General features: G+C 39.9%; 1 protein-coding gene across 1 annotated transcript; it reads right to left on the bottom strand.

The window, feature by feature from the left end:
* Positions 1–22220, bottom strand: matn1 (matrilin 1). Its single transcript, XM_072548029.1, has 9 exons — positions 22169–22220; positions 18192–18485; positions 14108–14451; positions 7888–8110; positions 6555–6677; positions 5120–5524; positions 3591–3740; positions 2259–2346; positions 1–776 (listed from the first exon to the last, which is right to left on the bottom strand). The coding sequence occupies exons 2-9, from the start codon at positions 18295–18297 to the stop codon at positions 719–721; spliced, it is 1497 nt and encodes a 498-aa protein (XP_072404130.1). The 5' UTR covers positions 18298–18485; positions 22169–22220; the 3' UTR covers positions 1–718.
* Between the last annotated feature and the right edge of the window lie 5573 nt (positions 22221–27793).

The raw sequence follows: 27793 nt of genomic DNA, 5'->3' as shown, positions 1-27793 counted from the left end.
TATTTTGAGGCCAATTTATTTGTTTGGTTTATTGCCTGACATAAACTAGGTTTCACCAAGATGACAAAACAGAACACGCATAAAAATCTCAAAAATGTATGATACTGATTCTCTTAAATATAGTTTTATAAATATCCAGATTAAAAAAAAGACACATAAGACACTTTGTTTCTTGGTTTTGTTTAACAAGTTAATTTCTTTTAACTGTTCACCTTATCTTACATCAGCTTAGATTTTCTGAATTGTTTCAATAGGTTGTACCCAAATTTCAGGGTATTTTGTTTTCTTGGTCAATTTCTATAGGATTTATCTTTATTAAGCTGTTACTTTTTTTTAAGCAGTGGACAAAATATATAGGTTAAAAATTAAATATTGGCTCGGGATATGATCAAGGCAGGTAACAAGTAAATTACAATATAAATACAAATTACATTTCAGTTTTACATTTGGTGATTTTCTTTAATATACAAAACATATACTACAGAAATATTCAAAGTTTCTGGCATGTTTCACAGTGCTTTGTCCAATTGGAAACAGCCGCACTTAACATTATAGGGTTCCTGTACTAGCAGAAGGTTAACTAGATTAGATGCTTAAAAATAGATGAAAGCATTTTTAGTAGTCAAATGCTTTTGTATAGTAAATAAGCATGTTTTTAGTATTTTACAATAGGATACTTAGAGATGATTTTAAGATGTCAGGAGAAGAGCTCCAGGATTTATTTGACGAGAAGTCTGTTCTCAAGAGCTGCCAGTTTTTTTGTGAAGGCACCTAGTATAAAAATTGTTAAGGACAATTTTGCATGAGTCAAAACATTAAGCTGCAGTCTCTTGTGCAAAAATGTTCCAATGTTTTCAACTTTAATTAAATTATTTACCTACATTATGCATCTTACATGTTCACACTTAAATTTATCAGAAATGCTGGAGGCATAGATAAAGTAAATAGCCAACAGTGTTTCCCCATGGTGGGGAAGTCTAAAACTAGGTTTAAGATAAAAGGGGAAACATAGAAAAGGATCCAGAGGGACAATTTCACACAGATATTGGTAAGTGTCTGGAATGAGTGCTGGAAGTGGTAGTGGAGGCGAGTACAATTTCATCATTTAAGAAGTATTTGGACAGGTACATGGATGGGGTAGGTATGGAGGGATATGGGCCAAACACAGGTGAATGGGACTAGATTAGTGAAAACTGGGTGGCATGAAGAGCCTGTTTCCATGCTGTAAACCTCTATGACTCTATTTGAGCAGTACAAGCAGTAAAGTCTCATGCTGGGGATGGTCACTGCCTCTCACTTGTGTGGCTTGCACGTTATTTGCGACTTATTAGCTCAAGCCAGTCTTGCTTCATGTGGGCACAGACTGCTTTATTATCTGAGGAGCTGTGAATTAACATCTCCATTGCTTATTTTGTATTGCATGGATGAAGTGTCTGGAGATGGTTGGGTATAGGACATTATGGAACTGCTATAGCAGGGGAATTCCTACAGCAATATCCAATAGCTGAGATGGTTGGCCTCCAAAAGCCACAGTCATTTTCCTTTGTATTTTATGTGTCTTTGAGCATAGCTTTCCCCAGTTTTCACAAGATCAACTTTGCTCTGGCGTTTTGATACCACACTTGTATTTAAATACTGTCTTGATGTTAATGTACAGTCTTACTTCATGACCTCAGCTCCTTTTGTCTATGTTTGGACCAAGGCTGTAATGTGGTCTGGAGTTGAGTGGCTCTGTTCGATCTCAAACTGAACTCCTGTGCAGAGGTTATTACTGAGTAACTGTTGCTTGATAGCATTATTTCATCATGTGGAGTCAAGTGAGGCTCCAATATAGTTAGTATGGTCAGTCATAAACAGCAATAGGTCAATTACAAGAAGAGTTCAGGACTGAATCATAGAATCCCTACAGTGTGGAAGCAGGCCTGCTGAGTCTGCAATGACTGACCAAACGGTATCCCGCCCAGACCCATCCCCTATCCTATCCTCTTAACCCTGCATTTCCCATGGACAATCCACCTAACTTGCACATCTTTGGACTGTGGGAGGAAACAGACACAGACAGTTGCCTGAGGCTGGAATCGGACCCGGGACACTGGTGCTGTGAGGCAGCAGTGCTAACCACTGAGCCACCGTGCCACTCTGAATATTATATATCACCTACATATATTTTCCTCCATTAGTTGTTCAATTAAATTATGGATAATCCAATATTAGTTTTTCCTTAACAGTGAACCACACACGTGATTAAAAGGATATGTTTTGCCGTCAGTGTTTTGATTATTTTCTCGACCTTTATCTGGAATTCCACAAGTGATTCGCAAGCACAAGGGTCTTTAGCAGGTGCAGCTGAAAGAAAAATAAAACATGAGGGAACAACAGTCAAATATTCCAGACATGCCATAAATTACTAGCTGCAGCAGTATGCCATTATACAGTCATTTGTTAGGATATTTACAGTGTATTATAAACAGTGAAATTGTAAAGGTAAGTATGACGTAGCTCAAGGTCTACACAATGCAGTTCTTGGCCTTCCACTGCAGTGCTCTTCAAAATAGATATTGCCAGTGTGTAACACAATGTGAATTTATCCAAGTGTACCACTGCTGTATTGATTTGGAGAAGTCGGTGTTTGACTGAGTGTACAAAGTTAAAAATCACACAACACCAGGTTATAGTCCAACAGGTTTAATTGGAAGCACTAGCTTTTCGAGTGCCGCTCCTTCATCAGGTGATTGTGCATTTGGTTTGGTATTGCTAGCTGTCCTTTACACATCTGTTTTGCATGTTGTCATAAAAAATAAATAAATTTGTTCCAGCATCTGCTTTCCTACACACAGAGGTTGTCCTATCAAATTTTACTGATGTGAATAGCTCAGAAACAGGACCTTTGGGTCAATTAGTCTGTGCTATCCACGTCATCTTTTATTCCACTGAATCATCTCAGTCTTTTTGCTTATCTTACTATTCCTTTCTTTTCTCTTGAAGATCTGTCTAGATTTCTTTTGTAAGCATTGTTCAAGATTTTAGCTGTATATTGAACTTAGTATTCATGAACGAAAACTGAATTATTAATAACATTTGTTTGGTCAATATGATTCAAACTAATGATTACATGTTATGATTGTTGTTGCCTAAGTGTTCCACCACATGGAGTAATGGTATAGCTGCAGGAGCAGTGGTAAAACCTTATGCCATATTACTGATGTGTTGAGTTAAAAATATATAGACAAATGTTTCAGCTATTTTATACAGAACACTTAATGGTTCAATTTTTTTACAAACTAATTTGAGATTGCCCATAATATTGACATGGTCCCATCTAGACTTGTCAGCTTTGTAGTTCTGTTGTTGCAAGTGAATCAAACTAATTTCCTAAAATCTTAACTATAATCCTTTGAGATTTTGACATTGTCTTATTGAAATTAGAGTATGTGTTCATGGAAAAAAAAGTCTTTTTTTTTCAGGCTATCCTCAGCATACAACAACATTGTAGAGAATTTGCAGAGTTCCCAAAAATTGAGAAGTTTGAATATCTTTGGATTAAGACAGCTAGGACAAACGCTGAATTATACAGCAAGAATATTCCTTACCACATATTTTAACCTGTAATTTATCAGCAATTTTATTCATCGTCTTGAAATCAGCAGTATAGTAATAATGATCCTTCACTGGATCTGAAGCAATTATCCTTAATTCTTCCTCAAGTGCATTCCCCACTCCGACTGCAAACATTCTAATTCCTGAAACAAAAAAAGTGAAATATTAATTACCATTATTTTGTACATAAAACTACATTATGATGAATATCAGCGTTGATCAGCATCAATACAGTATGTTTTGTATTTAGTACCTGGTACGATCTGTTGCTATTGCATACTTGGTTCCTTAGGATTGTGTACAGAAAATAACAAATGTTGTAGTGCCATTTCATGATGGGTAATTGCTATATTGAGAAGGAGCTGTAGGCTCTATCTGAACAAAATCTTTTTACTGCCATTCAATAACTCCTGTTGGAAATGTGGGGAATGTATGACAATAGGAGGGGATTTCATAAATCAACAAGTCATCAGTTTTATGTTGGCTTTCCAATGGGCCTCAAGTGCTTGAGGACTGTAATAGACATAAACATTGAAAACTGAGATACATTCCACTAATAGATGTTTAAGAATGTGATAGCTTTGCAGAAAAAGGTGCCGAGGACTGCAACAGATATGGACACAGATGTTGCAAAATGTAATGCCTACAGACAGACATTTAGGGTGAATTTTAATGTCCTTGCTAAGGCAAATTGGAGGCAGGAAGGCATTTAATTGGATGGCAGCCAGTTGAGGATATCATTTTCCTGCCTCTGCGTCTGGTTCAGTCCAGTGTAGGAAGGCTTGTAAATGACCTTTCCCCAACCTCACTCTCTGAAACCAGTTGAGGCCCTTAGTGAACAATTATTGCAGACTCCAAGGTCTGGGGTGGATGTTGTTTGATCTGGCATCAGGAAGGAGTGGGGCCCACTAAAAACCATGCCCCTGCCTTTGCACCTCCTTATGCTGCCTAACAGCCACCAGCTTCACATGGCCCCCACAACATCATCAATCACCCTTGTTCTGACTCCTTGCTCTCCCAGTGGTGCTGCCTACATTGAAAAGGTACTGGTCTCTGATTGTCCAGCTGCTCTGGAGGAATGGGTAGGCATGTGGGGTTTTCCTCTTACGGTCAAAGCCTACGTTTCCCCTAATTCTTTTCCATTGTGTGTCCTCTGAGGTCTATGCACAGCAATGGCTTCTGGAACCAGAATCCAATGTGTTGGCATGCTGATTGGTTCGTCTAGACCTCTAAGTGGGCAACCTGCCTTGGCTCTTGACCCCAGGAAGGCCAGTTTCTAGTGACTTAAGTTCCTGACTGGCAGATATCACAGTGGTCCTTTCCCAAAGGAGACAACAATTGGTAGGAGAGACCTTGGTTTACTAACTTCAAGTCCATGGTTTGGAGGCAGGGTGAAGGATGTATTTGACACAAGGACCAGATGTTAGTAATGTATTACTTGGAGTGTAACAGATGTTTACAGGTGCAAGGTATATTAGCTAATTTAAACTGTGTAACAAAAATTATTTTCTGTAATTATTACCTTGATCTTTGGCCTTTTGAGCAAAATCATTAATGTAATCCTGTGAACGGCCATCTGTAAAGATGATTCCGACTTTTGGGATATTTTCCCTTGCGCCTTGTGATGGAACAAAAATGTTTTCAGCGAGATGTTGCAGGGCCAGACCTGTCATTGTTCCCCTCTCCATGTACTCCATTTTCTTGACTGCGGCCTTGATGTTTTGTTTGGTTTTGAACTTGTTGAGAGGGAATTCTGTCCTGACTGAGCTGGAATACTGAATGAGTGCGATACGTGCATTCTGATCACCAACATCTAGGGCGTCGACTATCTGGTTGATGAATTTTTTTACCAGTTGGAAGTTTTCAGGTCTCACACTCTTGGACCCATCAATGACGAAAGCTAAATCAACGCCTCCTGAACTGCAAGCTGTGTGCAAAGTTAAATAAGAATTTAAAGAAGAAAAAAAAGGTCTTACACATTCCCCTTTCACTTCTATGAACTATTGATGATTTCATTATGCCCTGTAAGGCCAAATAAAAGATACATTCAGGATCAAGCTCTTTGGGAAAACATCTGAAAATGTAAACTAATACCCCTAATGTCAGAAGATATATGGTCTATAGTGAAAAAAGTGAGTAATTATGTTGAATTTGGCTTAGAATGATTTCTTTAGAACATTATTGTTAATGGGTTTGTTAGTGGGATGATCAATGATGTTCATTATCAAATACACTCCAGCACAATGAAACAGATTATAAACTCATATCAGCGTAGGTGGTTATACAGTCAAGATATAAATTCTTCACAGAGCTGGTAGTTAATGCATGGAAAAGCTACAAAAGATGGTGTAGCGCATAATAGAGGGGGATTGTTATCTCAAATATCTCATGCAACTTCACCTACCACAACTATGGGAACAGAAGTGGTCTGATCAGCTGCTCAAGCCTCTTTCACCATTAGAGATCATGTCAACAATTTGGGTTTCAATTTTACTTATAGCTTTCTACACATGCCCAAATTTACAGCAGATTTCATACCAATTAGGGAGATTGAGAATCAGCAAAACAGCTTAGTTTCAGTTAAAACCTTAAAATTGCTACAGGATAGGACAAAATAGACTTATCAATTTAATTCAATTTAAATTCCATTCAATTCAAATTCAATCCAATAATCATCATAGGCAAACTTGATCTCCTGACATTAACCTGATTGTTCAAAGGATATGGAGTGGACTTTCCCAAATTCATTTCGAAAATAGCCACAGACTTTTTTTGTTACCTCTGCTTTTGTGTCATTTAGGCACTAGCATCAGTCATATCAGGATGGAGTCGTACACAAAGCTGCGTAGATAGGGCAAGCATTGCTTCAGTACATCTGAAAGTCTTATATTCATATGTGCAAGTCAGCTAAGCTTTAGTTTAGTAACTTTTTCATTCTGTTCCGAAATAAAACTTACTGCCGCATGTTCTTCCATCCGGATTTAATGTGAATCCTTCATTGCAGGCACATTTGTAAGAGCTAGGTGTGCTTACACAGATGTGTTCACAATCATGATCTCCACTGGCACAAAGATCCACCACTGAAACACAAAGTTCAAGCTGTGTCAATTCTGATAAAGCAGAATCTGGAAATATACTCTTAGGTTGTCTGCTAACCAGATCCTCTCTATGTTCCTAATTAGCTTAAGCAAATTTCTTTGCTTATTCACTCCCACAGCAATTCATCCTTTGGGTTCAAATCCCACTATGTGTGCAGCTTTATTTTTCTGTCCATTCACAGGATGTGGATATCTTTGGCTAGGCCAGTATTCATGCCCATCCGTAATTGCCGAGAGAGCAGTTAAGAGTCAATCACATTGCTGTTTGTCTAGAGTCACATATAAACCAGACCAGGGAAGGATGGCAATTTCCTTCCTTGAAGGATATTAGTAAACCAGATGGGTTTTTCCTGACAATTGATAATGATTTTATGGTCATCATTAGATTTTTAATTCTAGATTTTTAAAACATTGAATTCAAGTTACACCATCTGCCATGGTGGGATTTGAACCAAGGTCCCCAGAACATTTTCGGAGTTTCCAGATTAATAGTCTCATCACTGAGCCATTGCCTCTTACTAACTAATTAAATATAAATGCAATTCATAAAGTATCGTAAAATATAAAGTTAATCTGAGTAATGGTGATCATGAAACTATCATTGATTGTCATAGAACCCCATCTGGCTCACAAATATCCCTGAATGCAGGATCTACATGTGACTCCAGACCTACAGCAATGTGCTTGACTTATAAATTCCCTTTGAAATGGGCCTAGCAAGCTGCTCAGATCAAGGGATAGGCAACAAGTGCTGACCCCTCCAGTGATGCTCACATAACATGAAAGAGAGAAAAAAAACTCTTTACAAAATGTTTCTTGAAATGTTTTTTCAAGCTAATGATTAGTTATTCATTACTGAATATTGTCTTTCCCATATAATTGGTGTTACAATTCTTCCATCCCCCAATCTTAAAGCCAACCCTATGTGTCTGCAAATGCTTCATTAATCATTGTTTCTGCATAGACACTGAAGATAATCAACACCTTAGTCTAATTCCAGTTTTAGTTACACTTGAATCATATCACCAAGAAATAAAATGAATCTGCTGACTGGAAAGCTGCTTGAATAGCTTTTTAAGGTGGTTACTAGTTCAGATCAAACACTGACTGATCAGTATATTATTCTGACTTATGATCTAAGTGTGGTGCTATGAGACTGACACCAGTTTTCATCTTTTGGTGCTTTACTCACCACAGAACGCTTCCTGGAATTTTTTGGAAAGTTTTTCGATAGCACTGTAGCTTTCCACATAGTCTAAGTGGTCTTCTAGTGGTTCGCTGGCAATTTCACGCAGTGAGCTCATTTCTGCCCTGCCCACACCAATGGCAAAGATCTCAATGCCACTCTGCTTGGCCCGTGTGGCTGCCTCCCGCACTCGGTCCTGGGGCCGGCCATCAGTCACAATGATGGCAACCTGAAGGTAGATGGACACAGAAATGGTCAGTTTCCTGCAGTAATTATGACTGGATTGATTTTATTCTATTGCTTTATTTTGCTTAAAGTGAAGCCACAAGTGTCTGTGCCTGCAAATTATGATAAATACCTGTTGCAAATGTATTATTAATCAATGCTTCTTAAAGTGGTTAACCTTGGAAATGATCCCGGCATCACTAGTGGTCATTGTCCTTCAGGGTAGGTACACCAAGAACACAGTCCCAAAGTTCTAGGCAGAGTATATCTGATCAGATCGCTATCCTGATCTCTTGTGGATTTTAGGTAGCATTACTGTTTTTGATGCACATTAATGAAACTTGGCCTACTGATTGAGGTGGGTACAAGACAGTTAGACATGGAATTACTGGTCAATGTGGTACAGCACATTTGGAAACAGAAGTTCTTGTCCCAAGAAAGCTGTTGGGAGTAAATGATACATTTAACACATCATTTTGGCAACTAAACTATTGATTTTTATTTATTTGGGCATCTTTCCCCCCAAAACAATCATTAAATGTATTATTTTGTCTTTTCCCTAATATTATAGGTGAGGAGTATGCAGTTTTTGGCCTGTGATTTATTTAGTGAAGAATATGGAATACTAATAGTTTGTTCTGTTGTTGATGATGAAACTGCCAATAGCAAGCATCAAAAGCACCACACTAACTCTCCCAGTGTGGACTTTGGGCAGGGAGCAACTAACATCCTCACAAGTATATAAAATGATTACTATAGCAATATTTTGTAAGATGAGCAATGTAAGTGGGGCTTAATAGCTGAATGAAATGAGGTCCCAGTGTAACACTACAAAGACCCGAAACTTATAACCCTGCCCAATGTTTTTTCAGGCTGTGCTATTCTCAGCCCATTCTTTTTTTTTCTCCTTAGAAACATTCTTTACATTCATTCTATCCCATTCATTCTTATACTCATTGCTTACATTAATTTTAGTCCTGCCAGTGATGTCCACATCCCATGAATAAATTTTTAAAAAATTCTTATACTTACATCCCCTGCTATAGTGTTCTCATCATTATTTTCTAAAGTTATGCAAGTTGCTGATACCTATATCCTCCTGAAAGGTGTGGTAGGTTTGGAGTGCAAATGTGACACACTTATTCAAGAAAAGGTGCAAGGACATTGCAGCTACCAGACCAGTTAGTAACAGTGGTGGATAAGTTTCTGAAATCCTTAATCAAAGATTAAAAAAAAACAGGCATTTGAAAAGATTTCAATTAATTAAGTAAAGCCAGCAGAATTTTGTGAAAAATAGATCATGTTCATGAACCTAATTGATTTTGTTTTGTTGAAGTACCAGAGAAAGTAGATAAAGGAAATGCAGTGGTTGTTGTGTGAATGGATTTTAGTAAAGTATTGGATATAATATCACATAAAAGGCTGCTGAACAAAGTTGAGGTTTCTAGAATAAGAGGGCCAGCGTGCATGTTCCTTCCAAACCACTCACCATCCTGACTTGGAGATATGTCATGCTTCCTTCACTTGGTCCAAATCCTGGAATTCCCTTACTAACTACATTGTGGGTCTAGCTACAGCACAGGGACTGCAGAAGTTCAGGAAGACAGCTGAATACCACCTTCTCAAGGACAACTAGGGACAGGCTCCAGTCAGCAACGCCCAGGTCCCACAAGTGAATAAAAAAAAGTTGGATAAAACATAGTTTAAGGAAAGAAAGCAGGCAGTTATGATAATTGCTTGTTTGTCAAACTGGAGGGTGATGATATTACTTGTCAAGGGTCAGTGCTCGGACACTGGCTTTTATCTAAATAACTTGTATCTAGGAATAGAAAGTAAGTATCAAAATTTGCCACTGATATAAACTTGAAGTAGTAAGAAGGATATGACTTGCTTGCAGAAAGACAACAAAACAGAGACACGGGTTCAATTCCCACCTCAGGTGATTGTGTGGAGTTTGCACATTCTTCCCGTGTCTGTGTGGTTTCCTCCGGGTGCTCCGGTTTCCTCCCACAATCCAAACATGTGCAGGTTAGGTGAATTGGCCAGGCTAAATTGCCCATAGTGTTAGGTGAAGGGGAATGGGTCTGGGTGGGTTGCGCTTCGGAGGGTCGGCGAGGACTTATTGGGTCGAAGAGCCTGTTTCCACACTGTAAGTAATCTAAATCTATGGGTCGAAGAGCCTGTTTCCACACTGTAAGTAATCTAAATCTAATCTAAAAAAATTGGCAGGCAAGTGGCAGATGGAGTTTAACACTGAGAAGTGTGAGATGAGGCATTTTGACAGAAATGATGGGGAAAGGCAATAAAGATTTAATGGGCTGAGAATTGAAGTGTGACAGATCAGAAAGACCTGGAAGTTTATGTGCATCAGTCTTTGAAAATGGCGGGACATATTGGAAGAGTGATTAGCAAAGGTCCTGGGATCTTAGCCTTCATAAATGGAGTCATCAAGCACAAAATCAGGGATATGGCACTGATACTAGATAAAACTCTTGTTATGGCTCCAACTAGAGAATTGCATACGGTTGTAGGAAAGATCTTGAGGAAAGATCCTTGAGAAGGTGCAAGTATTTTTTTAAAATCAGAGTTGTTCTTGCAATTGGAGGGAGTTGGAGAGACCATTAGTTACAAGATTAGGTTGAAAAGGCAGGAGTTGTTCTCTATTGAGCAAACGATATTGAGAAAAGATTTGATGTGGTCAAGATTATAATAGGTTTTTATAAGATGGACAAGGAACATCTCATCCGGTTAGCTGATGGTACAAGGATTAGAGAAAACAGATTGAAGATTTTCGGTAAGAGATGCAGAGTGAATGTGAGGAAGACATTTTTGTTGCAGTTAGTGGTAATGACCTAAAGTTCACTGCCCATGAAATGGTGGACATGAAAGTGATCAATGATTTCAAAAGGAAATCTGTTGGTCTCTTGAAGGAAATAAACTTGCAGGCTGGAGACCAAGTGGGGAGTGGGATTGAGTGCATTGTTCTGCGGAGGCTGCCATGGACTAGCTAAGCTGAATGGCTTCATTCCATGCAGTCAATGACTCTGTGACCTCTGGACTCCAACTTTTTTTTTGGTACTCCTATGGTCAGACCTTCTCTGTTCTTCCTCCCATATTCCTCAGAGGCTACAAAAACCTCATATTATTTAGAATTCCTTTCCTCTGTCACCAACTACGTGGAGATCAGCATTTATACTAACCTCAGTTAAAATCATTCTTTACTAGAATTTTAACACAGTGTAATTGATATTCAATGGTACTACTGTCACTGAATCCCCCACTATCAACATTCTGAGGATTGACCTGAAACACAACTGGACAAACCATATACATACAGTGACTACAAGAGCAGGAATCTTCCTGCACTTCTGCTTCCCCAAAGCCTGACTACCACCTGTAAGTCCCAAGTCAGGAGTGTGATGGAATATTCTCCACTTGCCTGGATCAGTGCAGCTCCAATAATACTCAAGAAACTTGACACCATCAGGATAAAGCACCATACCCAAAAGCATTCACTCCCTCCACCACTGACACTCAGTAGAAACAGTGCGTACTATATACAAGATGTACTGCAGAAATTTACCAAAGCTCCTTAGACAGCACCTTCCAAACCCACAACCACTTCTATCTACAGGGACAAGGGCAGCAGATGCTTAGAAACACCATCACCACCTACAAATTCCCCTCCAAGTAACAGTCTATCCTCAAGTAGAACAACGTCACTGCTTCTTCACTGTCATTCTGTCAGGGTCCTAGAACTGCCTTCCTAACAGTATGGTCACCATTGTGTACCTACAGCACATGGACTGCAGCAGTTCAAAAAGACAGCTCACCACCACCTCCTCAAGGGTAACTATGGATGAGCAATAAATGCTGGCCCAGCTAGTGATGCTAACATCCCTTGAATGAATAAAAACAAGCTTGGACACCCAGTATTCCCTTTCTTATTCAATCTGGAGGTGTGGCTTCTCCCAGTGATACTGAGTTAGCTCTTTTTTACATCCTTACACATCACCAATTTTAATTGCTCCACCAGTGGTGGGTATGGCTTCATTTGCTATGAATTAAATTGTGGATTCCTTCCATAAGCCTCTCTACCTCTTTTTCCAGTTTTAAGACTTCCTTGACTGTCACCTTGTCAACTTGATATTCCTGTATTGGTGAGATTCTTCTAACAGTTGCCAGTAATACTTGGAGCTGGAGTTAAATCTAGATGAGATTTCAGACACAGAGTTTGAAATTAGCCTGTACACTGGGATTAGGTTGCAAGGATCCCAGGTCCTTTACACTGAATGAGACCAGTTTTTACATTTATGCTTCCTAAGGTCAAACAGCCACAGATGACATGAAATTTGAAAAATCTAGAGAGGAGTTTTAGGTAAGCCAACATAGAATTTTTTTTTTTTACAGAGAGTACCCAGTGTGTGGAATGAACTTCCAGAGGAACTGGTAAATGTGGGTACAGCTATAATGTTTAAAAGGTATTTAGATAAATACACGAATAAGAAATGTTTGGAGGGATATGGGCCAAGCGCAGGCAGATGGGATTAGTTTAATTTGTAATTGTGGTTGGCATGGACTGGTTGGACCGAAGGGTCTGTTTCCGTGCTGTATAACTCTGTAACTTGATACATGTAGGGGAGAATTTACTGTTCAAGAAAGGAGGGGAGAAAATAATTGGATCCATAATCCAGAGACAAACAAAACTACCAAAGACATGCGATTGCAATGAAGAGGGTTTTAAATTGGAGAAGATCCATGCGGCAGGGACTGTTTAAAGTTCACTGCGTGAGACCTAGCCTTGAGAAACCAAACCTGACCCTATTTGAAAGCACCTTGAGTGTCAATTTCAAATGGCTTCTTAAATACTGAATTATCGTTGATAAGTTCAAAGCATCAATTGATCCATATTAGTAGATGAAGCTAGGGAATTAAACTGGCCTGTTGAACAGCCACAAAATAAAACAACATTGACAATGCAATCTTATTAAGAGACATGCATTGTTCACCTTTGTTGCAGTGCTAGGTTCTGCTGATTCTAAAAGCAATGATCCTTTTATGGCAAGAAGTTTGGAACATTAGGTATCTCTAAATTGTTGGAGGAATGGACTTGTTACTGTCATGCCTACTCACCATCTATAATGGGACATTTTTGGGGAAGTTGATGGCGTAGTGGTAATGTCACTGGTCAAGTAATCCAGAACCCCAGGCTGATGTTCTGAGGATATGAGTTTGAACCCCACTACTGCAGATGGTGAAATTTGAAATGTAAAAGCACAGCTAATCTAATGATGACAATTAAACCATCGTCGATTGTCCATCAAGTTCATGAATGCCCTTTAGGGAAGGAAATCTGCCATCCTTAGCTGGTCTGGTCTACATGTGACTCCAGACTCACAGCGACATGGTTGACTCTTAATAGCTCCTTGGGAAGTTAGGGATGGGCAATAACTGCTGACGCATCCAGTGATGTCATATCCCATGCATATATATATATATATATATATATATATCTATATATATAGTAAAATGGTTTTACTACTGATCTGTCAAACAATTCAAATACTTACTTATACTTGAAGATTTATTGCGCAAAATGATCTTCAGTTAAACCTTCTTCCTAAGATAGCCACCTGCACTGAGTAAATAGCAAGTACAAAAAAATTGAAATCTTTGCACTTTGCATTGTGATTGCCAAAACACCAGGAATAGTGGGTAGGATATCAGGTTGGTACAGGCTATTTGATGAGAATAGACAATTGTCCTCAGAAGGGAGTTGAGAAATTATTGTAGTGATACAAATCAACACTTTGAAAGCCTCTCAAACCTGGTCATAACTGAAACCAAGTGGATAATTATATTTGAATACATATAAATGAATATATAAAAGTGTACTGACCAAATTTAAAATAAGTTAAAAATCTTTATAAAATAGGTAATTTATAAAGAATTTGAAAAATATTGTTAATTTCCAGTTTATAATAGAGGTTTCTATAGTTACCTTGCTGGCTGCATCGGTCTTGACCCGGGCTCCATTAGACTCACTGAAAGCAATATTGGTTGCAAATTGGATGGCGAGGCCAGTCATGGTACCAGAGGAGAGTGGCTGGATCTGGGAGACAGCTCGCAGGACGCCTGCCTTGTTGCGATGTGCATTAAGGGCGAACTCATTTTTGACGGTACTGGCATAGTTAACCACCCCAACGCGGGTGGCATTTGGACCAATGTCAAGGGATTCGATTACCTGGGATACAAACACTTTCACCTGTTCAAATTCAGATGGGCGAACACTCCTAGAACTGTCAATAATAAAGACCAAGTCAGTTGGTTTACTCCTGCACAGGCCTGTAAGAGAAAGAAAGGAGTGAGATAAAGCAAAACAGAAATAGTTTAAAGAAGTTTAGTTTAATATAGCATATTAAAGTTCATCTATAAAAGGAAAACTGTTGCTAATATCATGGACGGTGGTTTTATTGAACAGGAAGTGCTGGAGAAACTCAGCAGATCAGGCAGCATCTATGGAGAGAAAAACAGACTTAAAGTATATGACTGTTCCGCAGTTCTAAAAAAGTCAAATTGGATTTGAAACGGTAACTGTTTCTCTCTCCACTGATGCTCCCTGATTTGCTGAGTTTCTCCAACATTTCCTGTTTTCAAATTTCCAGCATTTCTAGTTGTTTGCTTTTATTTGATTGTTCCACTGAAAACTTTATCTTCCTGCTCTTTTTCTGAAATCATTGCTTTATGTTATGAGTGGTGAGATCTAATCTTCTGGTATGTCACCCAATTGTCTGTCCTTGAAAGTATGAAACTAGACCAATAATTTGCAGTAGTTCATTAGATTGTGAAAGCACCAGTGCCAAAGCATCTCTCATCTCTTTCTAATAGGTCTGTGGTTCATCTTCCAGCAGGTGTCACTAGAATCACTGTAGCTTGGGGCACTGAGGCAAATTAAACTTCCCTCTCATAACCTTGATGTAAACAGTCAATTCACTGCAGACCAGGAATGAACCTGAATCAGTTTAAGCTTCTCACCTTAATAGCACCTTTAACAAAAGAACCACTTTGGGCATAATGATACAGCAAATTTCTGGGATTCGTACCGGAGGATTGGAGGGAGGTGAATATTGTTCCCCTTTTCAAGAAGGGTAATAGGGAAATCCCTGGCAATTACAGACCAGTCAGTCTTACGTCTGTGGTCAGCAAGGTTTTGGAAAGAATTCTGAGTGATAGGATTTATGACTATTTGTAAAAGCATAGTGTGATTAAAAGCAGTCAGCATGGCTTTGAGAGGGGCAGGTCATGCCTCACAAATCTTATTGAGTTCTTTGAAGAGGTGATAAGACAGGTTGATGAAGGTCAGGCAGTGGATGTGGTATATATAGACTTCAGCAGGGCATTTGATAAGGTTCCCTATGGTAGGCTCATTCATAAAGTCAGGAGGTATGGGATAAAGGGAGATTTGGCTCTCTGGATTCAGAATTGGTTGGCTGACAGAAGGTAGAGAATGTTGTGGATGGAAAGTATTCTGCCTGGAGGTCAGTGATGAGAGGTGTCCCACAAGGCTCTGTTCTTGGGCCTCTGCTCTTTGTAGTTTTTATAAATGACTTGGGTGAGGAGGTTGAGGGTTGTGTAAGTAAATTTGCCGATGACACAAAGGTTGGAGATGCCATTAATAGTATCGATGGCTGTTGCAGGCTGCAGAGCTGGGCTGAGAAATGGCAGATGGAGTTCAACCTGAATAAATGTGAAATGATGCATTTTGGAAGGTGGAACTTGAATACTGAATATAGGATTAAAGACAGGACTCTTGGCAGTGTGGAGGAACAGAGGGATCTTGGTGTTCAAGTGCATAGATCCCTCAAAGTTGCTTGTAAATTGGTCGCACATTCTCTGCAATGCATTGTGGAATGTTAGGGTTTTGCAAAAGCATCTCCACAGAGATGGGTTGAATTAAGTGTTATAACCAATTCCTGCAAAAGATAGTGATTTTCATTGGGCATGATGAAAAGAAACATTACTTCTAATTATCAAACTCAGCCAATTGGAAATTGATTGAAACAGAGAAATTTCCTGGTGTAGAAAGATGCCATTCAATCCATTGTGACGCATGCTGGCTGAAAGAGCTATCCCATGCTCCAGACCTTGGTTCATAGCCCTTCTAGGTTGTGGTAATACATGCATATGTAGGGTTATCATTAAATGCAATGAGGGTTTCTACCTCTACTATCCTTTTAAGCAGTGTGATCCTAATCCTAACCACTATATGGGTGAAAAGCTCAATTCCCCAGAAAACCTTCTGCTAAGTACATCACCTAATGCCCCCAGTTTATTGACCATTCTGTTGAGGGAAATTGATTCTTCTCATTCATTCAATCACAGCTCCTTTTAATTTAAGCATTTTGTTTGACGTGAAATGACTGTGCTGCTTGCAAACTAACTTATCAGGAGAGTTCTACGGTTTCAATTAGAAACAATGAATAGCACAATGTCATGGAAAGCAACAACAAATCATAGTTAATCATTTAGAAACTTAATTAGGAGCCAACATTATTATAAAGATGAGAAATAGAATTAGCAGTGGGTCAACAATCTCTCAAACTTGCTCCACTATTCAATAAGATTAAGTTTAATAATTGTTGCCTCAACTGCACCTTGCAGATTTGCACTCCCGCTCCCCAATGTGACCCTTGACTCCCTCATACATTACAAATCTGAACAACCCAATCCCTGAATATACTCAATGACCCAGCCTTGAATATGCTTTAGAATAAGGATTGCAAAGGTGAGTAGCCTACTGTCTGAGAAAAGGAAGTCGTTCTCATTTCCATGTTTTTGAAACTGTGCCCCCCTTGTTCTAGATTCTGTCATGAGGAAAATATCCTTGCAGTATCTACCCAACCAAACATCCACCATCCCCTTCATATTTTATATATTACAGTTAGAACAACTCTCATTCTTCTAAACTCCAAAAAGAATAGGTTCAACCTTCTCATCCTTTCTTCACATGACAATCTATGATGAAATGGAGAGCTGATTATAATAGCCGACCCCAAAGTCAATATTACAGTGAAAATTAAAAAAATGATATTTTGGAGTGCTGAAGATGTTGGCAGCAGGTACTTCAGAGATGACATTATCATTCATATTCTTTGACAATATCATCAGGGACTAGAAAAATGCCAGGAATATCTGCAACAGTTCTAGTCTAATTACTAACTGTGATAGTATACATGCAAAAATCCCTCCCATTGACTTCTTCCCTCCAACAGCTACGCAGTGCATCACTGTTCTGGTTCTATTGACGGCTTTTCTAATGATTGAGTGGATAAATGCTCCATGAATTGTGGCACAATACCATACACACATGGAAAGTACAAGGTCCCTGGCTTCATCTGGTCTCTCCTGAGGTAGCCCATCTCGACTTTGACAGTGGTTGGATGTTCCAATTGATATCAATATCTTTGGGATATTTTGAACTGTCCTTTGTGTTTAAGAGATGTTTTTGCACAATAACTCAATGTTTCCACAATGTTACAGGAATTAACCAAAAATAACTCCAATAGATTGCTACATTATTAGGATTAATTAATTCTACAAGAGAGTTTGCATGCTCATCTGCACATTGATTTTAAATGTCAATTGCAGTGCAGCCTCAGAACTTTACTTAAGGCTGGTTTTACTGTTCAACCCACCATACAGGCGTTCAGACTTAAATTTCTACACTGACAGACCATGTGATCCACAGGAAAAGCACAGTTTGAAGATTTTGAGGAGTCAAAATGCTGTTTTATCAGTACTTTCTGAACCAAAATTACATTAGCCTCACCAGTGCCACAATTTCCCTGACATTATATTCTTCCAAAGTTATTTCAAGTCAGTGAAAAATCGTGACCTCAACTTAAGAAAACGGATCTTCCAAAATTGGAAATAGATGGTTTTTGGTGGAAAGAAAACCTGGTGATTTGCCTTTACATTGTGGATTAGAAGGGATCATAAAATATTTTTTAAAAAATCAGGTGAAATCGATATTTAGAGCTAGTTATCTTTTTTTGAAACAATAATACGCGATTGAAGCCTCTTACCAGCTGAAACCTGTGGACCAGTTCTGACAGGTTTGACTTTGGGAACGCCATTCACCTGAACCAGGATTAGGGCCGAGAGGAGCAATCCACTGAGAAGTCCCGTCATCTTGACCTGAAGCAGTTGCAGGAGTCCAGGCTGAAGATAGAGTGTGGCAGAGAGCGGGACTTGCTCTAGGTATTAACAAGAGGCTGGAATGCAGTCTGACACGTGTGGAATACCTGAAGGGGCTCCAGGAAAAGCGTTGACATTTAACTCTTTGACAAAATTATCCCCCAGCCTTCAGTCGTTTATAACTAAGAAAACAAGTATAAAGTCACGGGAGTAAGACTGGCATAAATTAAACAGGGGAGAAAAGGAATGAAGTGTTAAAAACATTAGAATGATTGAGTGGCTGGATATATTCAAACTAAAGCTTTAATGGTTTTTGATCGGTACATAAATGCTGTTTTGGAGTTTTTAAAGTCGGAATGATTTAGAGTGGTTTAGGTGATGTAGAGTGCTGGGTTTGTACTTTTTTTTTGTAACTGTTTACATTTTAATAATGTCTCTTTTTAACATCCTAACCCAGCACATTTAAAACCTTGCCACCTGATGCCCTCTATTTTGTAAAAACTATAAGTACAGACGGGAGGTACGGGATCAAAACCTTGAAAAAAAAGACGAATTCCTTAATTTTTCCCTGGATTTCAGTTTAAGCGATAAAGGATCGCCAGCAGCAGAGGCGAATAAAGGGCAGGTTACAGTGGAACATGAGTGTATTGTTTGGCACAAATTACTGTCGTCTGCAGCATCCTTGACTATGTTAATACAGACAGATTCGAACTTTACTCTCAAGTTCACTTTCCGATGGGCGTGCTTGACTTTCGCGAATAGCGCCCCTTTGTAATTGTGTTTTTAGCTTTCTTTATCCATTCGTATATTTAATAGTATTTGAAATGACCTCGCCTCCCTACTGCCAGCCGCCCCAGTACGTACTTTGCACGATGTGGCTTATTCTCAAAACTGACCATTTAATAAAATACTTTGTAAAACCGCCCGTGTCCCTCCAATTCGGTACAATTACACCTGAAACGTCGACTTCTCCACCTCCTGATGCTGCCTGGCTTGCTGTGTTCTTCCAGCCTCCTGCTTGTCTACTTTGGATTCCAGCATCTACAGTTTTTTTTGTCTCTACAACAATAATACAAGCAGCGAGTGCTGGAAACACTCAGCAGGTCAGGCAGCGTTTGTGAAGCCAGAGACCAATGTGATTCTTCACAATTCTATTCGTTCACTTCAGGCAGTTTCCAAACTTCATCTGACTTCATGCAGGTACAGCAGGTCGTGAAGAAGGCTAATAGCATGCTGGCCTTCATAACAAGAGGAATTGAGTATAGAAGCAAAGAGGTGCTTCTGCAGCTGTACAGGGCCCTGGTGAGACCACACCTGGAGTACTGTGTACAGTTCTGGTCTCCAAATTTGAGGAAAGACATTCTGGCTATTGAGGGAGTGCAGTGTAGGTTCACGAGGTCAATTCTTGGAATGGCAGGATTGCCTTGAAAGACTGAAGCGACTGGGCTTGTATACCCTTGAGTTTAGAAGACTGAGAGGGGATCTGATTGAAACGTATAGGATTATGAAAGGATTGGACACTCTGGCAGGAGGAAACATATTTCCGCTGATGGGGGAGTGCCGAACCAGAGGACACAACTTAAAAATACGGGGTAGACCATTTAGGACAGAGATGAGGAGAAACTACTTCACCCAGAGAGTGGTGGTTGTGTGGAATGCTCTGCCCCAGAGGGCAGTGGAGGCCCAGTCTCTGGATTCATTTAAGAAAGAATTGGATAGAGCTCTTAAAGATAGTGGAGTCAAGGGTTATGGAGATAAGGCTGGAACAGGATACTGATTGGGAATGATCAGCCATGATCATATTGAATGGCCTACTCCTGCATCTATTGTCTATTGTCTATTCAGACTATATGAATGGAGCGGTCCTCAGTGCGGTTATAGTCCACATTCAGTGCAAAACACCAGGTTTGCTGCTATAAGGAATTTAATAATTGAATTATATTGAGATCTGAACACAATTCAATGGCGAAAATTGGTAATATAGTGTCCGTTTGGTGAAATGATTTTAAAGTCTAATGTTGTCCAATTCCCTGGTTTTATTGATTCAATTTTTGCAGCGTTTTTGGTTTTGTTTCCTTTACTCGGAGTAAGCAGGGAGAAATTCAATTTCCCTCATTTACAACAAACTTGTTTAAATGAGGTTTCAATGACTTTGGTTCTATTTTCTCAACACCCATCATGGTGGTGTTTATGTTCAAATTAACCCCATAAGCAAAACAAAAGGTGACTGTACTCGAAACATTAACTGTTTCTGTTTCCACTAACACTACCAAGACCTACTGCATTTCTCCAACAATGTGTTTTTGTATCAGATTTCCAACATATGTAATTCTTTGTTTTATTGGTATAAATATATTCTCTTTCTTCCCCCGGTTCACCCTTAAGGAGTTTTTGCTACTCGCCTCAAAATTTCGTATCCAGTTTATTGACGGCTATCTATCAGTTCAATGTTAGACTCCCCCCCCCACATAGAGAAACTTCAACCCCCTTCATTATTTTGGAGGTAACTGCTCTCTCTGGAGGAAAGCCTCGGCCCAGTTGTCTTTCCCGGTAGCAATAAGACTTTCGCTCCTTGGCTAGAATTTCTTTCTGCGCACCTTACCCGGTGCCTCCAACATGAAGACCTGAACTGCATACTGTGCTCCAAATGTGAGATCGCTTAAATATTTGACCTCCCCTTCTACAGTATTTGGAACACTTGCAAGAGCAATTCCAGCGAACGTTCTGTGAAATCTTACGTTGCCCCGAAGCAAACAAAAAAGCTGCTTATGTTCAGCAATGGGGGGAAACCGCTGCACCACTACTGATTAAATCAGGAACAAACTCCGGCTCACCAAATATTGACTTATCCCGACACTTTTCCAGGAATTCATTTTACAACAGATCTTCGTCTATGTGAAATGGACTAATGTACAATCGGCTTTTAAAAAGGTCTTGGAGCACGCGGTTACAGTGCAGGTGCTTCATACATGGCTGCTTTTGGGGGACGTTAGGGTGGAGTCGGCGGTCTCAGCAGAGTTGCCCCTCCTGTACTTTATCAGCAAGACTTTGATGTGTAGGTGGGTGTCCTTTGCGGAATCGGCGCTATTCGCTCGGCCTGATAACCAAGGCCATTTGGAGTTCCACAAGTGCCGAGGTTAAGTCTGTCTCAGTTTGTACCTCGACCACCTGAAGCCACGATTAAAAAAATGTCAGCGTGCTCCCCAGGGACCATGGAGACGCTCGCCAACTGCAACAGCTCCTCTGTTGACGCAAGATTTGCACACCTCCAACAAACAGACAGAATCAATACAAGCTAAATGGCTGGAGACTATGATTTTGAAAGCCGGGCTACTTAGTATTAAACATATTTGCAAACTTTGAGAGGGGGGGGGGGGGGGAAAGCCGGTTTATCAAGCTCAACTGTGCTTCGGATTCTGAACCTGATTGTATCTTCAATGATTATAGTAGCGAGAAATGCTATTCTCTAAATATAAAACACAAATTCTTTAAGGAACAGCTATTTTTTAAAGGATCTGCCGCAAATCCATTTACTAATCATCATAGTTGAAATCATTATTAGCAACTGAAGAAAGAGGCTATAAATATTGAGAACCCGAAGAAGGCAATGTCCTTTTGAAATTCCCTCAATTAGTGGTCAGACCCTTGAAATTCCTGGAAATGCTATCGGGTCCAGATCATTTGGAAGATATTAATAAATAAGTTGGCACACTATTAATCAATAACATACAGCTTAAAAGACCTCATTTCCCATCCCAAGAAACCCTGATGATTCACAGCAGTCCATTGAAAGTAAAAGCTGGTATTGAAGAAATACTTAGTAACAATTTAACCATGCCTCTTGTTCCAAACAAAAATGACTCACCATTATTCTCTTTCAAAATTTGTGCATTTTCTCTTCGTAGCCACAGCATACTTTAAGATGTTAGAAAAACAGATGTGCCAAGGTCAGTATTGTTCCAATTCACTGGTCATATCGAAGGACATTTGTCTTCTACACCTCAGTGCTAGTGTAACACAGTGGCTGATTTTGGTAGTTAGCAATAAATGAAAAGCTCTGTAGAGTGAATTTCATTTTGGCATAAACTCCAGGGAATCTCAGAAATGCAAAGTGATGTTACTAAGCAGTTAAGAATCCTTGGATCAGGTAGTAGCATGTTTTAATATTTGCTTTTATATTTTATTTTAAACAACTAAAATATAATTTTAAGAACATTGTTTTTCAAGCCCTCACAGGGGTTGTTCAGCAATATGATTTTGCACACTGTTAAAAACAAAGTTACACCACAATGTTATGATTGAATTGATTCAGTATGTATGGCAAACTTCTAATTAATACCTGAATAGATGACAGCAAGATTTTACATTTAGTCTGTTTATTACAATAAATATCTTAAAGCACTAAGAACTAAACACTTTTTGTCGGCAACTTGAACTTCAAACTGTAGAACTTTAAAGATATTAAAACACACCAAGAATATGTTACAGACATTGCACTTTCCCAGATTTTTCACTCCCACAGCTTTACTTGTATTATTTTCCTTTCTCAGCCAAGCAACTCAACTCCAGAATGTTTTTCAAAGTGCACTTCTTCTCCCTCGAGCTAATGCTGGACAAATTTTCCAGCCCCTTTTAACTCCTCTCAAATTTGTTCTTTCTAATCATAGCACAAGCTCCCACTCTGATTTGTTAGAGGCTTTTGCTCTAGCTGCCAGACCCTAGGAAATTGTCACAAGACTAAACACTATTGTTTTTAAGACATGGTTATAAACATTTTCAACTAACTGAAATGCCTGCAAATGCAATTGAAAGTGTCAAGTTCCTGACAACCTGTTCTGGACTTCCCATGTCGATGCAGTGTTCAAGAATGCACAATGCCTCTTCATCCTCAGCCAGCTCAGGAAATTTGACATACCCATAAGGACCCTCACCAACTATTATAGATGCACCACAGAAAGCATACTATCTGGGTGCATCCTGGTATGGCAACTACTCTGCCCAGGACCATAAGAAACTACACAAGATTGTCTGCACAGCCCACACCACCACTTCCATCCATAGACTCCATTTTTATGTTTCATTGACATGGAAAGGCTGCCAACATCATCAAAGACTCATCCCACCCCAGTAATACTCTCTTATAACCTCTTCCATCAGGCAGAAGGTACAGAAGTTTGAAAACATGCAGGTTCAAGAACATAGACTGATGAATGGACTCTCTAACTTCAAATAAAGCTGATCTTGCTAATGTTGATCTTGCCTCATGCACGTCTTGTGTGGTTAACCTATCTGGCTTACTCTGCCCAAATTCTTTCCACCCTATGATCTTACGTCCTTGCTTACTATGATCTGCCTGTACTGCTCGTAAACAAAAGTTTTTCACTGTACTTAGGTAAATGTGACAATAAATCAAATTTAAAAAAAGCTGGTGGCTACAAAGCCACTCAAGATGGAAGTAAGAGAACAAAACAATCATCCAGGGGAGAAGACCTGGTTAAAAGACAGACTCTCTCCAATCCAGATTACTACTGAAACCAATTACAGGTTTAGCAAGATGTTAACAAATACAAGGTACTGGACATTGAACCACGGTTGTCACAGACAGACCCATCAAAAAATAACCTTTTGGAAATATGCACTGAAACCAGAAATTCAAGAGAGTTTTTGAGAGCTTCAAGATTACAAAAAGAAAGCTGATGCTTCGACGTGTCTCTCTCTCTCTCTCAAAGAAACTGACCCAGTTTCCAAGAAACAACCAGAGAGAAAGAGCATCAATGGAGAATTGCTGATAATTGCATCAGGAAACCAGCAAATTCACAGCCTCCAGTTTAAATTATACCCAATTTGTTCACCATTAATCACTCCAATTCAGCCAGTACAGTGCAAAAGATTCCAATAAGGTCTCTAAACTGTATATACTTTTACATTCCTTGTATTGGACCACTATCCACTTTCAGTTTTATACCTCTGTTTGTGTGTAAGGGTCCGAATGACTATATTACAGCCTGCCACCATATCTTTTTGTGTTGCTCAGGGTTAGCAGATAATACAAAGCTTTCACTTAAACTCTTGCGATTGACTGGTCATTGCTTAAGAACAGTTAACATTTTAGTTTGATAAAAGATTTAAACAAAAAACCTTAAACCTTTATGACAACCAACCAAAGAGGCTGAAAAGAGGGAGTCAGTTCACCCATTCATGCCTGATATTCACACAAATTAACTTGTTTGTGATATCCGTGATATTTTAAGAAAGCCGACACAGTCTGATATTACAACTGTTTTCTCTGTAGCCTTTCCATGTCAAAATCCATCACCAGGGCAACACCTGCCTTACAAGCAGACAGAAATGCAGATTCTTTTAGATCCCAACTCTATTTTAACATGGAATTAAATGGACAGTTCAATTCACAACTGGGCATTCTCAACACTTTTCTGGGACTTGAGAGCTCAGGAGTCTAACTACTGTTAGCATACAGGTTGCTGACAATGCATCCTGGCAGAAAATCCTTATATCTTTTCATAGTGAAACAATCTGAGTCTAAAGATCTATAATGATCAAACTATCTAGGCTTGCTGTCAGGCATACAACCACAGAATAATCACACAAACATTCAAATTTACCTTCAATTGAAAACCATCGCCAAACAAGCTAATAAAGATCAATTTTAGATTCAAAGTGTAATTTATTCAAGCTGAGTCTACAGCAAAATTAATTTCTCAACAAGTGAAAGTTCATAACAAATTGGTGATTTAAAAAATTGAGTTCCAGCTGGTGTGAACTTTAATTGATATTGGTTGGAGGAACGCCTGTATTTTCACATTTATGTATATAATTGCAAACGTCAGAAGTTGCAGTCAATTTCACAGCTTTACGATGGCGAAAGCTGACAGTCTCGCCAATACAACTGCAAATCTGGGCCATTATTTACACAGCTGAAGTTTTGTGCCTATGGAGAGTAGAATTTTAAGTCAAAACTCAGAACTGGGGACGGTTTTCAGGTAGGTTGCATTATGTTGTTCACCATTATTCAATCCTATTCAGTCAATACAGCGCAAAAGATCCCAATTTTATAATTATTGTAAAGATAAATTTCTTTTCATATTTGAGCTAGACGCAAGCCCTGCTCACAAAATTAACCATGCCCTAATTAAGTTAAGCTTCAACTCATGTTGCTGCTTATTGCACCAACTTTCAAGCCTTCAAAAGGAGGCTCTTAAAATTAATGTTTTGGCACAAGGACACATAAGGTAAGTTTTAAAAGTTTGTGTACACAAAATTTTAATTTAGTAAGAGGACATACTACACATATGCAAAAATAGCAAATGGTTCTAAAGATTTTATAAAAATCACTTTCAATTTAAAATCAAGTCAGTTACAGTGGTGAACTAGACACTGGTGTAATTATGCATACTTTCCTAATATAGCTGAAAATAGGTTTGTGACAAGAGGCAGTGAGGATTGCAGATGCTGGAGATCAGAGCTGAAAATGTGTTGCTGGAAAAGTGCAGCAGGTCAGGCAGCATCCAAGGAGCAGGAGAATTGACGTTTTGGGCATAAGCCCTTCTTCAGGAATGAGGAAAGTGTGCCAAGCAGGCTAAGATAAAAGGTAGGGAGGAGGGACTTGGGGGAGGGGCGTTGGAAATGCGATAGGTGGAAGGAGGTTAAGGTGAGGGTGATAGGCCGGAGTGGGGGTGGGGGCGGAGAGGTCAGGAAGAAGATTGCAGGTTAGGAAGGTGGTGCTGAGTTCGAAGGTTGGGACTGAGACAAGGTGGTGGGGAGGGGAAATGAGGAAACTGGAGAAATCTGAGTTCATCTCTTGTGGTTGGAGGGTTCCTAGGCGGAAGATGAGGCGCTCTTCCTTCAGCCGTCGTGTTGCTATGGTCTGGCAATGGAGGAGTCCAAGGACCTGCCTGTCCTTGGTGGAGTGGGAGGGGGAGTTAAAGTGTTGAGCCACGGGGTGGTTGGGTTGGTTGGTCCGGGTGTCCCAGAGGTGTCCTCTGAAACGTTCCGCAAGTAGGCGGCCTGTCTCCCCAATATAGAGGAGGCCACATCGGGTGCAGCGGATGCAGTAAATGATGTGTGTGGAGATGCAGGTGAACTTGTGGCGGATATGGAAGGATCCCTTGGGGCCTTGGAGGGAAGTAAGGGGGGAGGTGTGGGCGCAAGTTTTGCATTTTTGCGGTTGCAGGGGAAGGTGCTGGGAGTGGAAGTTGGGTTGGTCGGGGGTGTGGACCTGACGAGGGAGTCACGGAGGAAGTGGTCTTTTCGGAACGCTGATGGGGAGGGGAGGGAAATGTATCTGTCGTGGTGGGGTCCGTTTGGAGGTGGCAGAAATGACGACGGATGATATGATGTATATGGAAGTTGGTGGGGTGGTAGGTGAGGACCAGTGGGGTTCTGTCCTTGTGGCGATTGGAGGGGCAGGGCTCAAGGGCGGAGGAGCGGGAAGTGGAGGAGATGCGGTGGAGAGCATCGTCGATCACAGGCTACCTACTTGCGGAACGTTTCAGAGAACACCTCTGGGATACCAACCAGCCCAACCTCCCCGTGGCTCAACACTTTAACTCCCCCTCCCACTCCACCAAGGTCATGCAGGTCCTTGGACTCCTCCATCGCCAGACCATAGCAACACGATGGCTGAAGGAAGAGCGCCCCATCTTCCGCCTAGGAATCCTCCAACCACAAGGGATGAACTCAGATTTCTCCAGTTTCCTCATTTCCCCTCCCCACCACCTTGTCTCAGTCCCAACCCTCGAACTCAGCACCACCTTCCTAACCTGCAATCTTCTTCCTGACCTCTCCGCCCCCACTCCGGCCTATCACCCTCACCTTCTCACCCTCACCTTAACCTCCTTCCACCTATCACATTTCCAACACCTCTCCCCCAAGTCCCTCCTCCCTACCTTTTATCTTAGCCTGCTTGGCACACTTTCCTCATTCCTGAAGAAGGGCTCATGCCCGAAACGTCGATTCTCCTGTTCCTTGGATGCTGCCTGACCTGCTGCGCTTTTCCAGTAACACATTTTCAGTTATGACAAGAGGCATTTACCATTCAAGTATATTCAGCTATATGTTTTCAAGCAAATTTGAAAAAATGTATAAAGCGTTGATTCATGGCACATGTTCACTAATATGCAAATAATTAAGCAGAAATTTAGGAGAAGTAAATACTTGTCAAAACTAGAACAATTTTAAACTCAACTTGCACCCAGATCACTGATGGCACCTATAGCAGAACCTCCACGATACTGTGTCTGTAAAATAATGATTTATACAGATGTAGGTGGAAATGCTCTCAGGTTGCTAATAATTCTTTAAGCATTTTCTTCTTTGGTTTAGGGACTTTACCAGCGACTAAATGTTTGTTCAGATACTCGATATGATGGTATTGGTAAGAGCTCCAAAAGCTATAAATTAACATGCATTTTTGTACAAGGATCTCACATTGGACAATAGCTTAAAGTTTCCAACAATTTAGATTTTTGAA

Source organism: Chiloscyllium punctatum, chromosome 27 (assembly GCF_047496795.1).
Source record: "Chiloscyllium punctatum isolate Juve2018m chromosome 27, sChiPun1.3, whole genome shotgun sequence".
Taxonomy (NCBI): domain Eukaryota; kingdom Metazoa; phylum Chordata; class Chondrichthyes; order Orectolobiformes; family Hemiscylliidae; genus Chiloscyllium; species Chiloscyllium punctatum.
This window is presented reverse-complemented; position numbering and strand designations above follow the sequence as displayed.